This window comes from Muntiacus reevesi, chromosome 20 (genome assembly GCF_963930625.1).
Source record: "Muntiacus reevesi chromosome 20, mMunRee1.1, whole genome shotgun sequence".
Lineage (NCBI taxonomy): Eukaryota > Metazoa > Chordata > Mammalia > Artiodactyla > Cervidae > Muntiacus > Muntiacus reevesi.
The window spans coordinates 14,583,486-14,598,129 of NC_089268.1; the positions used below are offsets into that span (position 1 = coordinate 14,583,486).

The window sequence follows — 14,644 nt, forward strand, 5'->3', positions numbered from 1 at the left end:
TTTGAGTGATATCCTGTGATATTTGTCTTCATCTGACTTACTTCACATAGTATGATAACGTCTAGGTCCATCATGTTGCTGCAGATGGCGTTATTTCATTCTTTTCAACCCCTTGGTCAGGTGTATTCCTAAGTATTTCATACTTTTTGATGTGATTTAAACAGATTGAGGAGAAGGCAATGGCACCCCACTCCAGTACTCTTGCCTGGAAAATCCCATGGATGGAGGAGCCTGGTAGGCTGCAGTCCATGGGGTCGCTACGAGTCGGACATGACTGAGCAACTTCACTTTCACTTTTCACTTTCACACATTGGAGGAGGAAATGGCAACCCACTCCAGTGTTCTTGCCTTGAGAATCCCAGGGACAGGGGAGCCTGGTGGGCTTCCATCTATGGGGCCACACAGGGTCGGACACGACTGAAGTGACTTAGCAGCAGCAAACAGATTGAAAAACATAGGTTTTAAATGCAGGTTATTCGTTTAATTATTATAGACTTAAAGGAAAGTAAGCATATATTAGTGGGTAATTTATCTTCGTTCCTCCAACCAGGAATCAACCCCTCACACTGCTTTCAGTGGGAGCGCACACAGTTTTAACCTCTGTAACGCCAGGGAAGGCCCGTGGTGAATGTTTATAACTGAGACACCCAAGGCTCAGGGGATTAAAAAGTTTGCTCGTCACACAATTAGAGAAAGGTGTTATTGTCTACTATCAAAGCCTGACTCCTTAACCTCTACACTTGGCTTTTCTCTGACACTTAATAAAGTATGATAGAAATGATTTAAAATTTTCAAAATAATTCAACAGGGTCCTATACCAAAGAATTGTAGCAAATTGTTACCATGTGACTGGGGACAGAGCTTTGTGATATATTGTTATAAAGATAAAACACCAAAAACCTAGAATGGAGGAGTTTCCATGAATTGAAGTGAAGTTAATGTTGAACTGCTTTTACCTAATGCTTTTAAGCGATCCCTATTCTGTTAAATCTCTAAATTGCAAAATAACACAAGTACTCTGAGTTTTAAGTGTCCTGAGTGGATAAAGATAAATTATAGGAAAAAAACTCAGAAAAGTTTCTGATAAGCTTTAATGTAAGCAAACAACCAGTAAAGCAAGTTAGAGGTAAATAATAATAATCCTAAAGTGATCAGTTATAACTCATGAAATTGAATGAAGGAGTTTACTCCGTGTGATAGTGTGGCTTAGAAGAACTTAAAAGAAGCTTAATATCTCCTTGGATTAAGAATAATTTTGGAAATATCAATTAGATATTGCATTAGACTGTGAATAACTAACATATGAAGAATAGTGACTTAAGTATGTATTCTTTTAAGGTTCTTCGAGGTTTCTACACCATCTTGGTTTCCATTTTCAAGGTCACCTTATAGCCCAAGGTGCTATAGAAGCATCTCTGTTGCTGCCAATTGATTGAATCAGTTCCCTCCAATCAGACGTCAAGGATATTTCACACACTGTGTCCCTTTGTGACTCAGAGGGTAGAATTTAATCTCACCAGCTGCAGGGCAGGCTGGGAAATGTGGCTTTAAATCTGGGTGGTGATGCACCCAGCTTGCAACTGCAGTTCTCTGACTAAGGATGAAAAATAGGAGTAATGAAAGGCAGCCAGCCATCTTTGTATTCCCAGCACCTAGCAAGTTATCTGGCCTATTGACAATGCCCAGTAGATGCTCAGGGACTAAAGGTTTCTTCATGCACTTTCCTCTTTGCCTTGCTTGTCTTTGAACACCCTAACCTCATTGCTTGGGATTTTGGGGTCTGGTCTATCCTGTGTTTTGTTACTTATTTGCTTCCTTCTCATCTCTACTTTTGTCCTTTTTCATGTTTTCTCATCACTCCCGTCTTTGTTTTCCTCACTAAACTCTTTGTCAGCTGTTTGTGGCTATTTGTCAGCCACAGAAATCTGTAATTCTGACTGTAAAGAATAATTTGTGTTGTACAGCAGAAACCAACACAGTATTGTAAAGCGGTTAACTTCCAGTTTAAAAGCGAAGCACACACGCTCACAAAGCAAAACGGAAACATTAAAGAAAAGACAAACCTAGCAACTGGAGTTACATACTCCATGCAAATGTCCTTCAAAAAGTGAGGCAAGATAAAAATACTTTCTGGCAAAAAAATAATTTTTTTGAAGAGAGGAAATAAAAATTGCCTCAGTAAATTGATTAATATAAAATCCTAAATTTTCTTTTTGTTTCAGTAACATATTTTGGATCATAATTATCCCAGTATTTATTCAGTTTTATTTCATTTTCTTTAACAAACAGATATGCAGATGCTTATTTTTTGCTACACAAAGTGGTGTGTGCGTGTGTGTGTGTGTGCACATGTGCACACGTGTGTTACTTTATTAGTATAATGAACATGGAAATGTGTGACAGAGAGTAATGTGACATTAATAAATATTGATGGTCCAATATACATTTTTGTGAAAAGAGGGATATTTTATGAATTGAATGTTTTTCAATGCCTTCTTAGAATCTGAATTAGAGATTTGAAATGTATTGATAATTTCTATTCAAGAAATGAAAATTATGTCAACAATTAAAAATTAAGTAATTTTAACTTTTAGAACCCTGGGTATGCTGGGCGCCAGGAACTACCAGAGAACTTGAAAATTCAGTTCAGAACTGTTGCTATGATGGTTCCTGATAGACAGGTATGCATCAGGATTTAAAATCATAATGCAATTTATGTTCTTTACCTGTTTTTCACTAAACCTGAAAAGTCTCACTGTTAATTTGCAGATCATTATGCGAGTTAAACTTGCAAGCTGTGGTTTTCTTGAAAACGTTATCTTGGCTCAGAAGTTTTATGTACTTTACAAACTCTGTGAAGAGCAACTTACCAAGCAGGTGACTTTGTACATCTATTTTCCCCCTCACTATAGAACTTGTTTTTTAACTTTGCAGTTTTGCCTTGATAAGTACTAATTAGGGAGTTAAAAAAATTCCTTGACTCTTTCCTAAGATATGTTTATAGTTAACTTGACCTTTTGATTATGTATTTTAAAAACTTTCCTAAGTTGAAATAATTATAGATTCCCAGGAAGTTGCAAAGACATGTACGAAACATCCTGTGTACTCTTCATCCTGTTGACATAATTGTAGTACAATAACACAACCAGAAGATTGACAGTGGACAATAAACAGAGATTCCTAAGACTTCACCAGTTTTTCACGCACTCGTGTGTGTATGTGTGTGTGTGTGTGTAGTTCTATCCAGTTATGTCTATCCAGTTATCTGGGGATAAACAGAATTGTTTATCCCCACCAAGTACCCTCCTGCTACCCCTTTATAGCCACACTTCCCTCTCTCCCAAATTCTATAGCTCCTCATAGGCCTAATCTTTTCTACATCTCTGTAATTGTGTTATTTCAAGCATGTTACATAAAGTGAATCACGTGGTGTGTAACCTGTTGGTCATGCATTTTAAATGATTGCCCCTCGGACTGTCAGAGTGTATTGTTCTCAGAAAATCATGTGTGAACACTGTCACACAGATTGATCTTTCCAGTGAAGTCATCTTTTTTCAGTCGAAGGAAAGGCAGGAGAAGTGAGCTAACAGAACTTTGCCACTCAGCCACTCCAAATCTGTAGTATGTAAGTACTACATGTACACAGTGAGTCTTCACTTAGAATTTTTCAGCTGAATGATCCTTCTTATTTCTTTTCTCATCCTAGGTTCATTACGACTTTGGTTTGAGAAATATTCTATCTGTATTGAGGACACTTGGATCTCAAAAAAGAGCCAGACCGGAAGATAGTGAATTAAGCACGGTCATGAGAGGACTGAGAGATATGAACCTTTCTAAATTGGTATCTTTCTTCTCTGTATTAATTTCTCTTTCAAGATTTTGACCTCGCTGACATGTGGGGGTTGGCTCATATGGAGCTGCTAACATGGGTGTGTGTTGGGTTGGGTATGTGAAGTTACCACTGTCTGAGCTTCTGAAGAAGGCACCCTCCTCCCGCCCCCAAGAAAAAAACCCACGGCTTTGTATGGACAACAGGGGCTAGAAATGCATCCTTGCAAATGCCATAAAATAGGCTTCATCAGTGGGCTCCAGCCCCCAAATGTCAGTCCATTATTCATAACGTAATACAGATTCTAAACACGAAAATCTGGATTCATAGGGAACCATCAAAGCTTTTTGCTTTGTCTGCATGTGACTAACTTTAACTGTGTCTCTCCCAAAACATCAACACCATTTCTGTTTTATAAGTGTGCACTAAATGTTTGCTGTGGCTGCTGCTGCTGCTGCTAAGTCACTTCAGAGTACTGGGGTGGGTTGCTGTTTCCTTCTCCAATGCATGAAAGTGAAAAGGGAAAGTGAAATCGCTCAGTCGTACCCGACTCTTAGCGACCCCATGGACTGCAGCCCACCAGGCTCCTCCGTCCATGGGATTTTCCAGGCAAGAGTACTGGAGTGGGGTGCCGTTGCCTTCTCCGGTTTGCTGTGGAGATTATAATAATTATTTCTCTGCTTTCACACTTGTCACAGGTACAGCCAAGTTGTTTTGAACTAGCTGATGGGCAGGTTCTTGTGGCTTTTATTCAGGGGCTTCTTTGTGCTATGTATGGTGTCCACGCCCTGGGAGTACATGGTTGAGGAAGAAGTGGATCTTAGGAGCTCGCATTCTAGTTACAAATCTAACAGCTAACATCTGTATACTTCACTTTATTACAGAATCTTTTCACATATATTGTCTTGTTTGAGTCTCACAGTCACCCTGGGGGACATGGATCTCCTTAGGAGAGAGTCACGTTTGTAGGACTCACCCACTATCATAGTCAGTTGAGAAACTGGAACCAAAATCCACAAGACTTTCTGATGTTAAATTACAGACATTTTCCTAATTAAAGTAGAATGTTAATACTCTGTTCTTATTACTTATATGTTTTTAAGGTTAATGCATATCCATTTTAAATATAGCAGTGTCTACGTGTCCATCCCAGACTCTTAAGTGTCCCTTCCCCCATCCTCTCCTCCGCCCACCCTGGCAACCATTCAGTTCATTCTCTAAGTGTGCGAGTCTCTTTCTGTTTTATAAGTTCATTCCTATCATTTCCTTTTAGGTTAGCATATAAGGGATGTCATATGATATTTCCCCTTCTATGCTCTCACTTCACTCAGTACAACAATCTCTAGGTCTCCATGCTGCTGAAAATGGTGTTATTTCATTCTTTTTAATATAAATGCCAGGGAAATTTGGGTGCAATGCTGTAGGTAATGTGGACTCAGGGGTGGTGTTTGGGAGAAAGGGCTGGAGCATACAGGTGTGGCCAGGAGAATAATCTGATTATTTGGGCATGAAATGGCAAGTGCTGTGAGCTTCATTTTTGACCTAAAAAAGTAAATTTATTCTTTGCGACCTTAGATTGATGAAGATGAACCCCTGTTCCTCAGCTTAATCAATGACCTGTTTCCAGGATTACAACTAGATAGTAATAGTTACGTGGAGCTGCAAGCTGCAGTCGCCAACCAGGTTCAGCTTGAAGGTTTGATTAACCATCCACCCTGGAATCTCAAACTTGTGCAGGTAAAATATTTTTCATCTATTATCAGTTTGATGATCAACAAGTGTTGTTAAAGGTTGTCATTTGGAGAGAAGAACTAGTGTTATTAATCTTGCTTCATGTTAAGGTTGACACTAAATAAAGCACATCATTGCAAGAAGAGTCCTCAGCTGGGGGTGTTGGTCCTAACAACTTTATTTATTTATTTTTTCCATTTATTTTTATTAGTTGGAGGCTAAGTACTTTACATTATTGTAGTGGTTTTTGCCATACATTGACATGAATCAGCCATGGATTTACATGTGCTCCCCATCCCAATCCCCCCTCCTGCCTCCCTCCCCATCCCATTCCTCTGGGTCTTCCCAGTGCACCAGCCCTGAGCACTTGTCTCATGCATCCAACCTGGGCTGGTGGTCTGTTTCACCCTTGATAGTATACTGTTTCAGTGCTATTCTCTCAGCTCATCCCACCCTTGCCTTCTCCCACAGAGTCCAAAAGTCTGTTCTATACATCTGTGTCTCTTTTTCTGTTTTGCATATAGGGTTATCATTACCATTTTTCTAAATTACATATATATGCGTTAGTATACTGTATTGGTGTTTTTCTTTCTGGCTCACTTCACTCTGTATAATAGGCTCCAGTTTCATCCATCTCATTAGAACTGATTCAAATGAATTCTTTTTAATGACTGAGTAATATTCCATGGTGTATATGTACCACAGCTTCCTTATCCATTCATCTGCTGATGGGCATCTAGGTTGCTTCCATGTCCTGGGTATTATAAACAGTGCTGTGATGAACATTGGGGTGCATGTGTCTCTTTCAGATCTGGTTTCCTTGGTGTGTATGCCCAGGAGTGGGATTGCTGGGTCATATGGCAGTTCTATTTCCAGTTTTTTAAGAAATCTCCACACTGTTCTCCATAGCGGCTGTACTAGTTTGCGTTCCCACCAACAGTGTAAGAGGGTTCCCTTTTCTCCACACCCTCTCCAGCATTTATTGCTTGTAGACTTTTGGATAGCAGCCATCCTGACTGGTGTGTAATGGTACCTCATTGTGGTTTTGATTTGCATTTCTCTGATGATGAGTGATGTTGAGCATCTTTTCATGTGTTTGTTAGCTATCTGTATGTCTTCTTTGAAGAAAGGTCTGTTTAGTTTTTTGGCCCATTTTTTGATTGGGTCATTTATTTTTCTGGAATTGAGCTGCAGGAGTTGCTTGTATATTTTTGAGATTAATCCTTTGTTGCTTCGTTTGCTATTATTTTCTCCCATTCTGAAGGCTGTCTTTTCACCTTGCGTATAGTTTCTTTTGTTGTGCAAAAGCTTTTAAGTTTAATTAGGTCCCATTTATTTATTTTTGCTTTTAATTCCAATATTTGGGAGGTGGGTCATAGAGGATCCTGCTGTGATTTATGTCGGAGAGTGTTTTGCCTATGTTCTCCTCTAGGAGTTTTATAGTTTCTGATCTTACATTTAGATCTTTAATCCATTTTGAGTTTATTTTTGGACTTTAGCATGGTTTTACCCCGCCTCACACTAACCAAGCACTTACTGAAGTTACTTATACCCCATGAGGTTAGGTGGTAACCAGAATCTCAAGAATAGCTGGGAGGAGATAGCAGGTTATGAAAATGCAGGGAGGGACGTCCCTGGTGGTCCAGTAGTTGGGACTCTGTGTTTCCGCTGTAGGGACCTTGGGTTCCATTCTTGGTTGGGGAACTGGAATCCCACGAGCTGTGGAGCGTGACCAAAAAAAAAAAAAACAAAACTGCAGGGAAGTGGAATGCCATAGCTGGGGGCCTTCGTGGGGCATGGCGCCTGAGGAATCTGGGGGTGCTACTTTGCTTCTGCTTTGTGTGTGGGCATGTTCACACCTAAACTAAATCCTTTGCCTGTGTTTCTTGGTGTGTTTCTGTCAATCACATTTTATCCTTGGGACAACCTATCAGTGATTTTATCAAGCAGAGCCCTGAAACTGTAGCAGAGTTGCTGAATTAAATCCCTATGAGCTTGACGCATTGGGAGTATTTTCCAGTGCCTTGGAAAATGAAGGCACTGAAATTGTGGAAAGTGTTAAAAACCACATTTGAAAAGTAATGATTCTTTCCCCCCGCCATCCCCTGAAAAGCAAATGATTCTTAACTTACTCTTGTAAGCAGTGCAGGTGTATGAGACAGACTCAAACCTTATAAAGAAAATACATGGGGAGAAATCAAAGTATTTTTCATCATCTATGTAATAGAAATCATTCCATTTAAAAAAAGTTCTAGGAAAACCTCACTTTACATGTGACACGCATACAGGTGAACTGAGAACTTCAGATGTACAAGCTGGATTTAGAAAAGGTAGAGGAACCAGAGGTCAAATTGCCAATATCCACTAGATGATAGAAAAAGCAAGGAAATTTAAAAAAAAATCTGCTTCATTGACCACGGTAACACTTTTGACTGTATGAATCACAACAAACTATGGAAAATTCCTAAAGAGATGGGAATACCAGACCACCTTATCTTCCTCCTGAGAAACCTATATGCAAGACAAGAAGCAAGAGTTAGAATTGGATTTGGAAAAATGGCCTGGTTCAAAATTGGGAAAGGAGTACGTCAAGGCTGTATATTGTCACCCTGCTTGTTTAACTTCTGTGCAGAATACATCATGAGAAATGCCAGGCTGGATGAAGCACAAGCTGGAATCAAGATTGCTGGGGAAATATCAATAACCTCAGATATGCAGATGACACCTGTCTAATGGTAGAAAGTGAAGAGGAACTAAAGAGCCTCTTAATTAGGGTGCAAGTGGAGAGTGAAAAAGCTGGCTTAAAACTCAACATTCAGAAAGCTAAGATCATCACATCTGGTCCCATCACTTCATGGCAAATATATGGGGAGAAAGTGGAAACAGTGACAGATTTTATTTTCTTGGGCTCCAAAATCACTGTGGACAGTGACTTGCAGCCATGAAATTAGAAGATGCTTGCTCCTTGGAAGGAAAGCAATGACAAACCTAGACAGCACATTAAAAAGCAGAGACATCACTTTGCTGAAAAAGGTCTGTGTAGTCAAAGCTATGGTTTTGCCAGTCGTCATACAAGATGTGAGAGCTGGACCATAAAGAAGACAGAGCCCTGAAGAACTGATGCTTTTGAGCTGTGGTGCTGGAGAAGACTCTTGAGAGTCCCTTGGGCTGCAAGGAGATCAAACGAGTCAATCCTAAAGGAAATCAACCCTGAATATTCATTGAAAGGACTGATGCTGTAGCTCCAATACTTTGGCCACCTGATGCAAGAGCTGATGCATTTTAAAAGACCCTGATGCTGAGAAAGATTGAGGACAGGAGGAGAAGAGGGTGACAGAGGATGAGATGGTTGGATGGTATCACTGACTCAGTGTACATGAGTTTGAGCAAACCCAGGGAGATGGTGAAGGACAGAGAAGCCTGGTGTGCTGCAGTCCATGAGGGCACAAAGAGCTGGACATGACTTAGCCGCTGAACAGCAGCGCATATGGTATACTGAGCACTGCAGTCTTAGTTCTCTCAGTTGGTGGGGGACTAGAAGATTGTGCTGTTACTTAATATCAAACACATTACTGTTGAATATGATATGGCCAATACCTCTGTTGCTATTAAACTATGGATTACAGAGCTAATACATTTCTATCTAAAACTTAGGAGAGTAACTCAAATTTTACCTCTGATCAGCTATGAGTCTTTTGACTTTTTATTTTTGTTAAGAAAACTGTAGAGGGGATTTTGTAACAGACACTGTCCGTGTTCTTTGTATGTCTCTTTGAATCTCTCTTACCTCATCCTTGCACTCCTTCCCCGACTTCTAGAACTGTGATTCCAGTCCCACATACACCACTCTCTGCAGGAGGGTCAGTGCCACTTTTTCTGGAAGGCGCAAAGTGCAGACAGTGCATGGGAGTTTGTCCTCCCCTACCCCCAAACCACCCTTCCTTAGTTAAGGACATATGGGTGATGTGGGGGGGTTCCCTGGTGGTGTAGTGGTTAAGACTCTGCACTCCCAATGCAGGGGGCCTGGGTTTGATCCTGGTTAGGGAACTTGATCCTGCATGCTGCAACTGAGAGCTGGCACAGCCAAATAAATTAAACAACAACAACAAAACACTCGATAAGGACTTATGGGTGATGCAGTCGAAAAGTCAAGTTCTTCCAGGTGAAACAGATATAAAGGTGCCCCGAGGGCCAGCCTTAAGTCTCCCCTCTCCAGGATATTGTCTTCAATCACCCCATGATTGACCTGTCCCCATTCCTGTCCTTCTTCCTTACTCCACTAATAGTTTCCCTGGTGACCACTCGCCTGCACAGGAAACTCACCTCCAGCTGTGCCTCTGGGGAACCAGAAGGCTGGTGTTAAACTTGGGTCTTGGCAGAGATGCTGTGTATCGCTGCTTTCCACCACTAGGGGGCGATAGCACCACGTGTGATACAAAGAAAGCTTTTGTGGAAAACCCACCTCTATGTTATCAGCAAACTGAAATGACAAGGAGTTTGTCATATCAAGTAGTTTGAGACGGAGAAACTAGATCCTGAATTGATTACTTCCAAATGTAATTAAAGTCCCACATTGTCATTACTTTCTCACTTTTAACATGCTGCGTGTTTGCTACTCACCTTCCATAAAACAGTTTTTTGGGGGGTCATATTCCATTTTTAAGTAGTGAACTAGTTACTATCTAAAGCTCTTAAGATCCTGTTTAAAACTTTTTAAATTTCTTCACATGACTTCTATGAACATGAGCAGGAGACTCCTAAGTTATATTTTTTGATTGATCATCTCATTGTCTAGTTGTATGAGACGTCTCTGGTCCGTCATGGTCTGATGACTCTGGGGCCCAGCGGGTCTGGGAAGACAATGGTCATAACAATCCTGATGAAGGCGCTGACAGAGTGCGGCAGGCCTCACAGGGAGATGAGAATGAATCCCAAAGCTATTACGGCTCCGCAGATGTTTGGCCGACTGGACACAGCGACCAATGACTGGACAGATGGGATTTTTTCTACTCTGTGGAGAAAAACATTAAAAGCTAAAAAAGGTACACGCAAACTCTTTTCTGCTGATCATTCTTTTTTGCTGCCAGTTTATCCGCAATGCAGTATTTGTTTTAATTTTCCATTTTGATCATCCACAGGTGAAAAGTGATTTTCTGTTCTCATTATTGGCAGGTGAAAACATTTTCCTTGTTTTAGACGGCCCTGTGGATGCCATTTGGATTGAGAATTTAAATTCTGTCTTGGATGACAATAAAACCCTCACACTGGCCAATGGAGATCGCATCCCCATGGCTCCAAGCTGCAAGCTTTTGTTTGAAGTCCATAATATTGAGAACGCCTCTCCAGCCACGGTTTCTAGGATGGGCATGGTATACATCAGTAGCTCCGCTCTCAGCTGGAGACCAATACTGCAGGTGGGGACTGGAGACCTACAGAAGTATCTTTCCGTGTCTCGCTTTCTCCATGTCTTGCTCTCTTAAAAACGGAGATTCCGTTTCTTTGCTGTAGGCATGGTTGAAGAAGCGTACTACCCAGGAAAATTCTGTATTCCTAACTCTATATGATAAAATATTTGAGGATGCATATACATTTATGAAACTGAACCTCAACCCAAAAATGCAGCTCTTAGAGTGCAACTATATTGTGCAAGTAAGATATTTTTTTGTAAACTCATTACTTAAGATTTGAAATTCCCCCCCCCACCCCCACGCACACACTCAGTTGCAGTTTAGAGGTATCTGAAATGGAAGATTCACAGGGTCCATTAAAATCTTTCTGTGATGTGGTGGTGAAGGGTCTGAGAATTTGGATCCCTATTAAAGATCTTATTGATTCACTTACTGCCATCTCTTCATGAGTTTCACCTCCCAGGGCAGTATTGTCAGGGGAAGAGGAATGAACTATCTTTCCCACCTTCAAGCTTAGTCTAACCTTCCCAGAAAGAGTGTCCAAAAATGAGAGCAGACAAGATGAATACAGCTGCTAGTTCAACAGAAAGCACAACAAGGAGCTGGCGGCAAGCAGGAAAATTCGGGTGGAAGTCTCGGCTTTGCAGATTTAGTATATGTATTAGGTAGGGAAAACCTTGAAACAGTTCTCCAAGTAGTTTGTAACCTTTTGTTTTCCCCCCTCTACTCAGCTTTCCTTTTAAGTCTTTGGAAGAAACAGAATTAATCGTGAATTTCTCTCTCTCTCTCTTTTTTTGCTATTTCTTTTATATTTTTTTTAAAGATTTATTTAATTGGAGGATAATTACTTTACAATTTGATGATGGTTTTTGTCATACAGCAATATGAATTGGCCATAGATATATATGTGTCCCTTCCATCCTGAACCTCCCTCCCATCTCCCTGCCTACCCTATCCCTGAGGTTTTCAAAGGCTCTCCTGATTCTAGTCCGTAGATGATCTCTCATTATCCATTCTAGTGCCCTGATTCTCTGTCCGTGCGAGGGTCATCAGTCAGGGAGGCTGGGTGGCTTAGAAATAATTCATGAAGCTCACAAATTATTGAAATGATTTTGTTTTCAAAAACAAAAGATGTCTTACTATACTTTTTTTTTTCTGATGCCATGTGGGAGTTCACACACTTTTTCTTGAAGGGGCAAATGGTCAATGTTCTAGGCTTTGCACAGCTTTCCGCCCCAACCCCTCAGCTGTACTGTTGCAATACAGAAGCAGCCAGACACAATGGCCGAGAGTGACTGTGTTTCAGAAACACTTGATTTGCTAAGCAAGTGGCTGGCCCCTGGGGCCACAGTGCTGAGCCTTGCAATATGTTAAAAATAGATAAAATCTTTGCTCTATAAATTTTGGAATAACCAAACTTTAGAACCGGAAGCTACCTAAGGAAACATCTAGTCTAGGCTTTTTGCTTTTCAGATCAGGAAACTGAGACTCAGAGGTGTTAGTGGCATGAATTTGGGGAAGAAACCACACCTCCACACTCCCAGTTCGGTGTCTTTGATGTGCAGTCATGCAGCCTGCCTAAAGCAGAGTGACTTTTCTCCTAAATGCCGCTCGCTGTAGGACACTGATCAAACCATAACTGGAGATATATTTGTTTCCTTCTCTCATTGTCTCCTTCTTTTAAAGTTATTATTATATATAAATGTTTATTTTAAAATCTAAATATAACACTTAATTTTATTGTATTTTAAATATTTTCAGTCTCTCAATCTTCTGGAAGGCTTAATCCCCTCCAAAGAAGAAGGTGGCATTTCGTGTGTCGAACATCTTCATAAATTATTTGTGTTTGCTCTAATGTGGAGTTTAGGAGCCCTTCTGGAATTAGAAAGCAGAGACAAGCTTGAAGCTTTTTTACGAAGTCACGAAAGCAAGTTAGACTTACCAGAAATACCCAAAGGCTTGACTCAAACCATGTATGAGTTCTATGTTACTGATTATGGTAAGCACAGTGACTTATATCTGAAACAAAGTAACATTTTTTTTAAATGGAAAAAAGATAAACTCCATACAATCTTCTAAGGGGAAATATTAAACCAGTTGTGAATAACATAATTGCTAATACCACTTTTAAAGTGCATCTGCGGAAGCAAGACTAGGATTTTGCATATGAGCTGGGAATGGTTATAGAGGCCCCTTTTGCGGTTATCTAAGTGAATAACATAAATAAGTTAGCAGTACCTCTTTTTCTGTTGCTTGAAGAGGAAGGGTAGAAGTATAGAGAACACAGATTCTTCATGATGCAAAGTGTGGTAATGCAGTCTTAGAACTTCTCTGTTGGAAACATCAGAATAAGCAGAGAATGAAGCAAGCAGATAGGGACCCTACTTATGTGTTGCAGACTTGGCAAAGTCCAGTTCCTCAGCCCCCTAATCTGCCATATGTGGGTTACCACATATGGTAACCCCAGCTTACCTCTCCCTAAAAGAAGCTAATTAATGAAATGAATCCTTAAATCTAGATGTTAATTCTCTTACGACCTAGAGTCAATCTAAAGATGGTTCTTTGGAAAGAGCGATAAAATTGGTAAACCTCTTACCAAAGATATCAGGGAGAAAAAAGAGAAGATGTAGATTACCATGAGCCAGTTTGAGAGAGGGGACATTACTACAGAACCTGAAGATGTTAAAAAATAAGAAGTGAATAGTAGAAACTATGTTAATGAAAGTACATTTGGCAGTGTAGATGGTGGGCATTTATTCTAGGGGTGGGAGATTGGATTAACATTTAAAAACCAGTCAGTGTAATTGACCATGTTGATATACTAAAAACCAAGCAATTTATATGACATCTAAATAGATGCAGAAAGTAAATTCGACAAAATTTAACATTCTTCTATGGTAGAAGGATGATATCGGTTTTTCTATGATAAAACTAGGACAAAACTTGCAGGATACTAGAATTAGAAACTTTATCATTCTGATAAAGAATATCTTCAAAAAAGCTAAGTTATACTGAATGGTGTTCTGCAGTCCATGGAGTCACACAGAATCAGACACGACTTAGCAAATGAACAAATACTTAATAGTGAAAGACTGAATACTTCCCAGGTTCAGAAACAAGAATATCCTTTCTCACCACTTCCATTCAGCATTGTACCAGTTGTTTTAGCCAGTGCAAAAAGACAGTAAATAAATAAATACAAATAAACATACAAATGAAATATCTACAAATTGAAAAAGAACAAGTAAATTTCTCTTTATTTGCAGATAATATAACCACTCTCCAAAAGAGTTGTTAGAACTTGTATATGAGTTTAGCAAGGTCACAGAATGAAAGAACAGTATATAATAATAATTTGTATTTCTATATGCTCACAACAAATTGGAAATTGAAATTTTAATATAAAATTCAAAAAAACATCCAAAAATGAAATATATAGAGATAAATATAGTGAAATATGTATAAAATTTGCATACTAAAAACTGTAAAACTGCTGAGAGAAATTAAAGAAGCCCTGAATAAATGGAAAGATAATTCCGGTTTACAAATCAAAATATACAATATTGTTAAGATGTTACTTTCTCTGAATTGATCTATAGATTTAGTGCAATCACAGTGAAAAATCTCAATAAGTTTTTTTTTTGGTTGAAATTTATAAATGAATTATAAAATTTTA

The 14,644-nt window shown here is 39.6% G+C and overlaps 1 protein-coding gene across 1 annotated transcript in view; it reads left to right on the forward strand.

Annotated features, from left to right (window-relative positions):
• The window catches only part of DNAH8 (dynein axonemal heavy chain 8), a 315,169-nt gene that overhangs the window by 136,773 nt on the left and 163,752 nt on the right, over positions 1-14,644 (forward strand). Inside the window, exons 42-49 of the mRNA XM_065912223.1 lie at positions 2,595-2,681; positions 2,770-2,877; positions 3,707-3,841; positions 5,405-5,566; positions 10,356-10,602; positions 10,733-10,974; positions 11,069-11,209; positions 12,730-12,967. Of these exons, the coding sequence (XP_065768295.1) occupies positions 2,595-2,681; positions 2,770-2,877; positions 3,707-3,841; positions 5,405-5,566; positions 10,356-10,602; positions 10,733-10,974; positions 11,069-11,209; positions 12,730-12,967 (1,360 nt within the window). The remainder of the gene's footprint in view (positions 1-2,594; positions 2,682-2,769; positions 2,878-3,706; positions 3,842-5,404; positions 5,567-10,355; positions 10,603-10,732; positions 10,975-11,068; positions 11,210-12,729; positions 12,968-14,644) is intronic.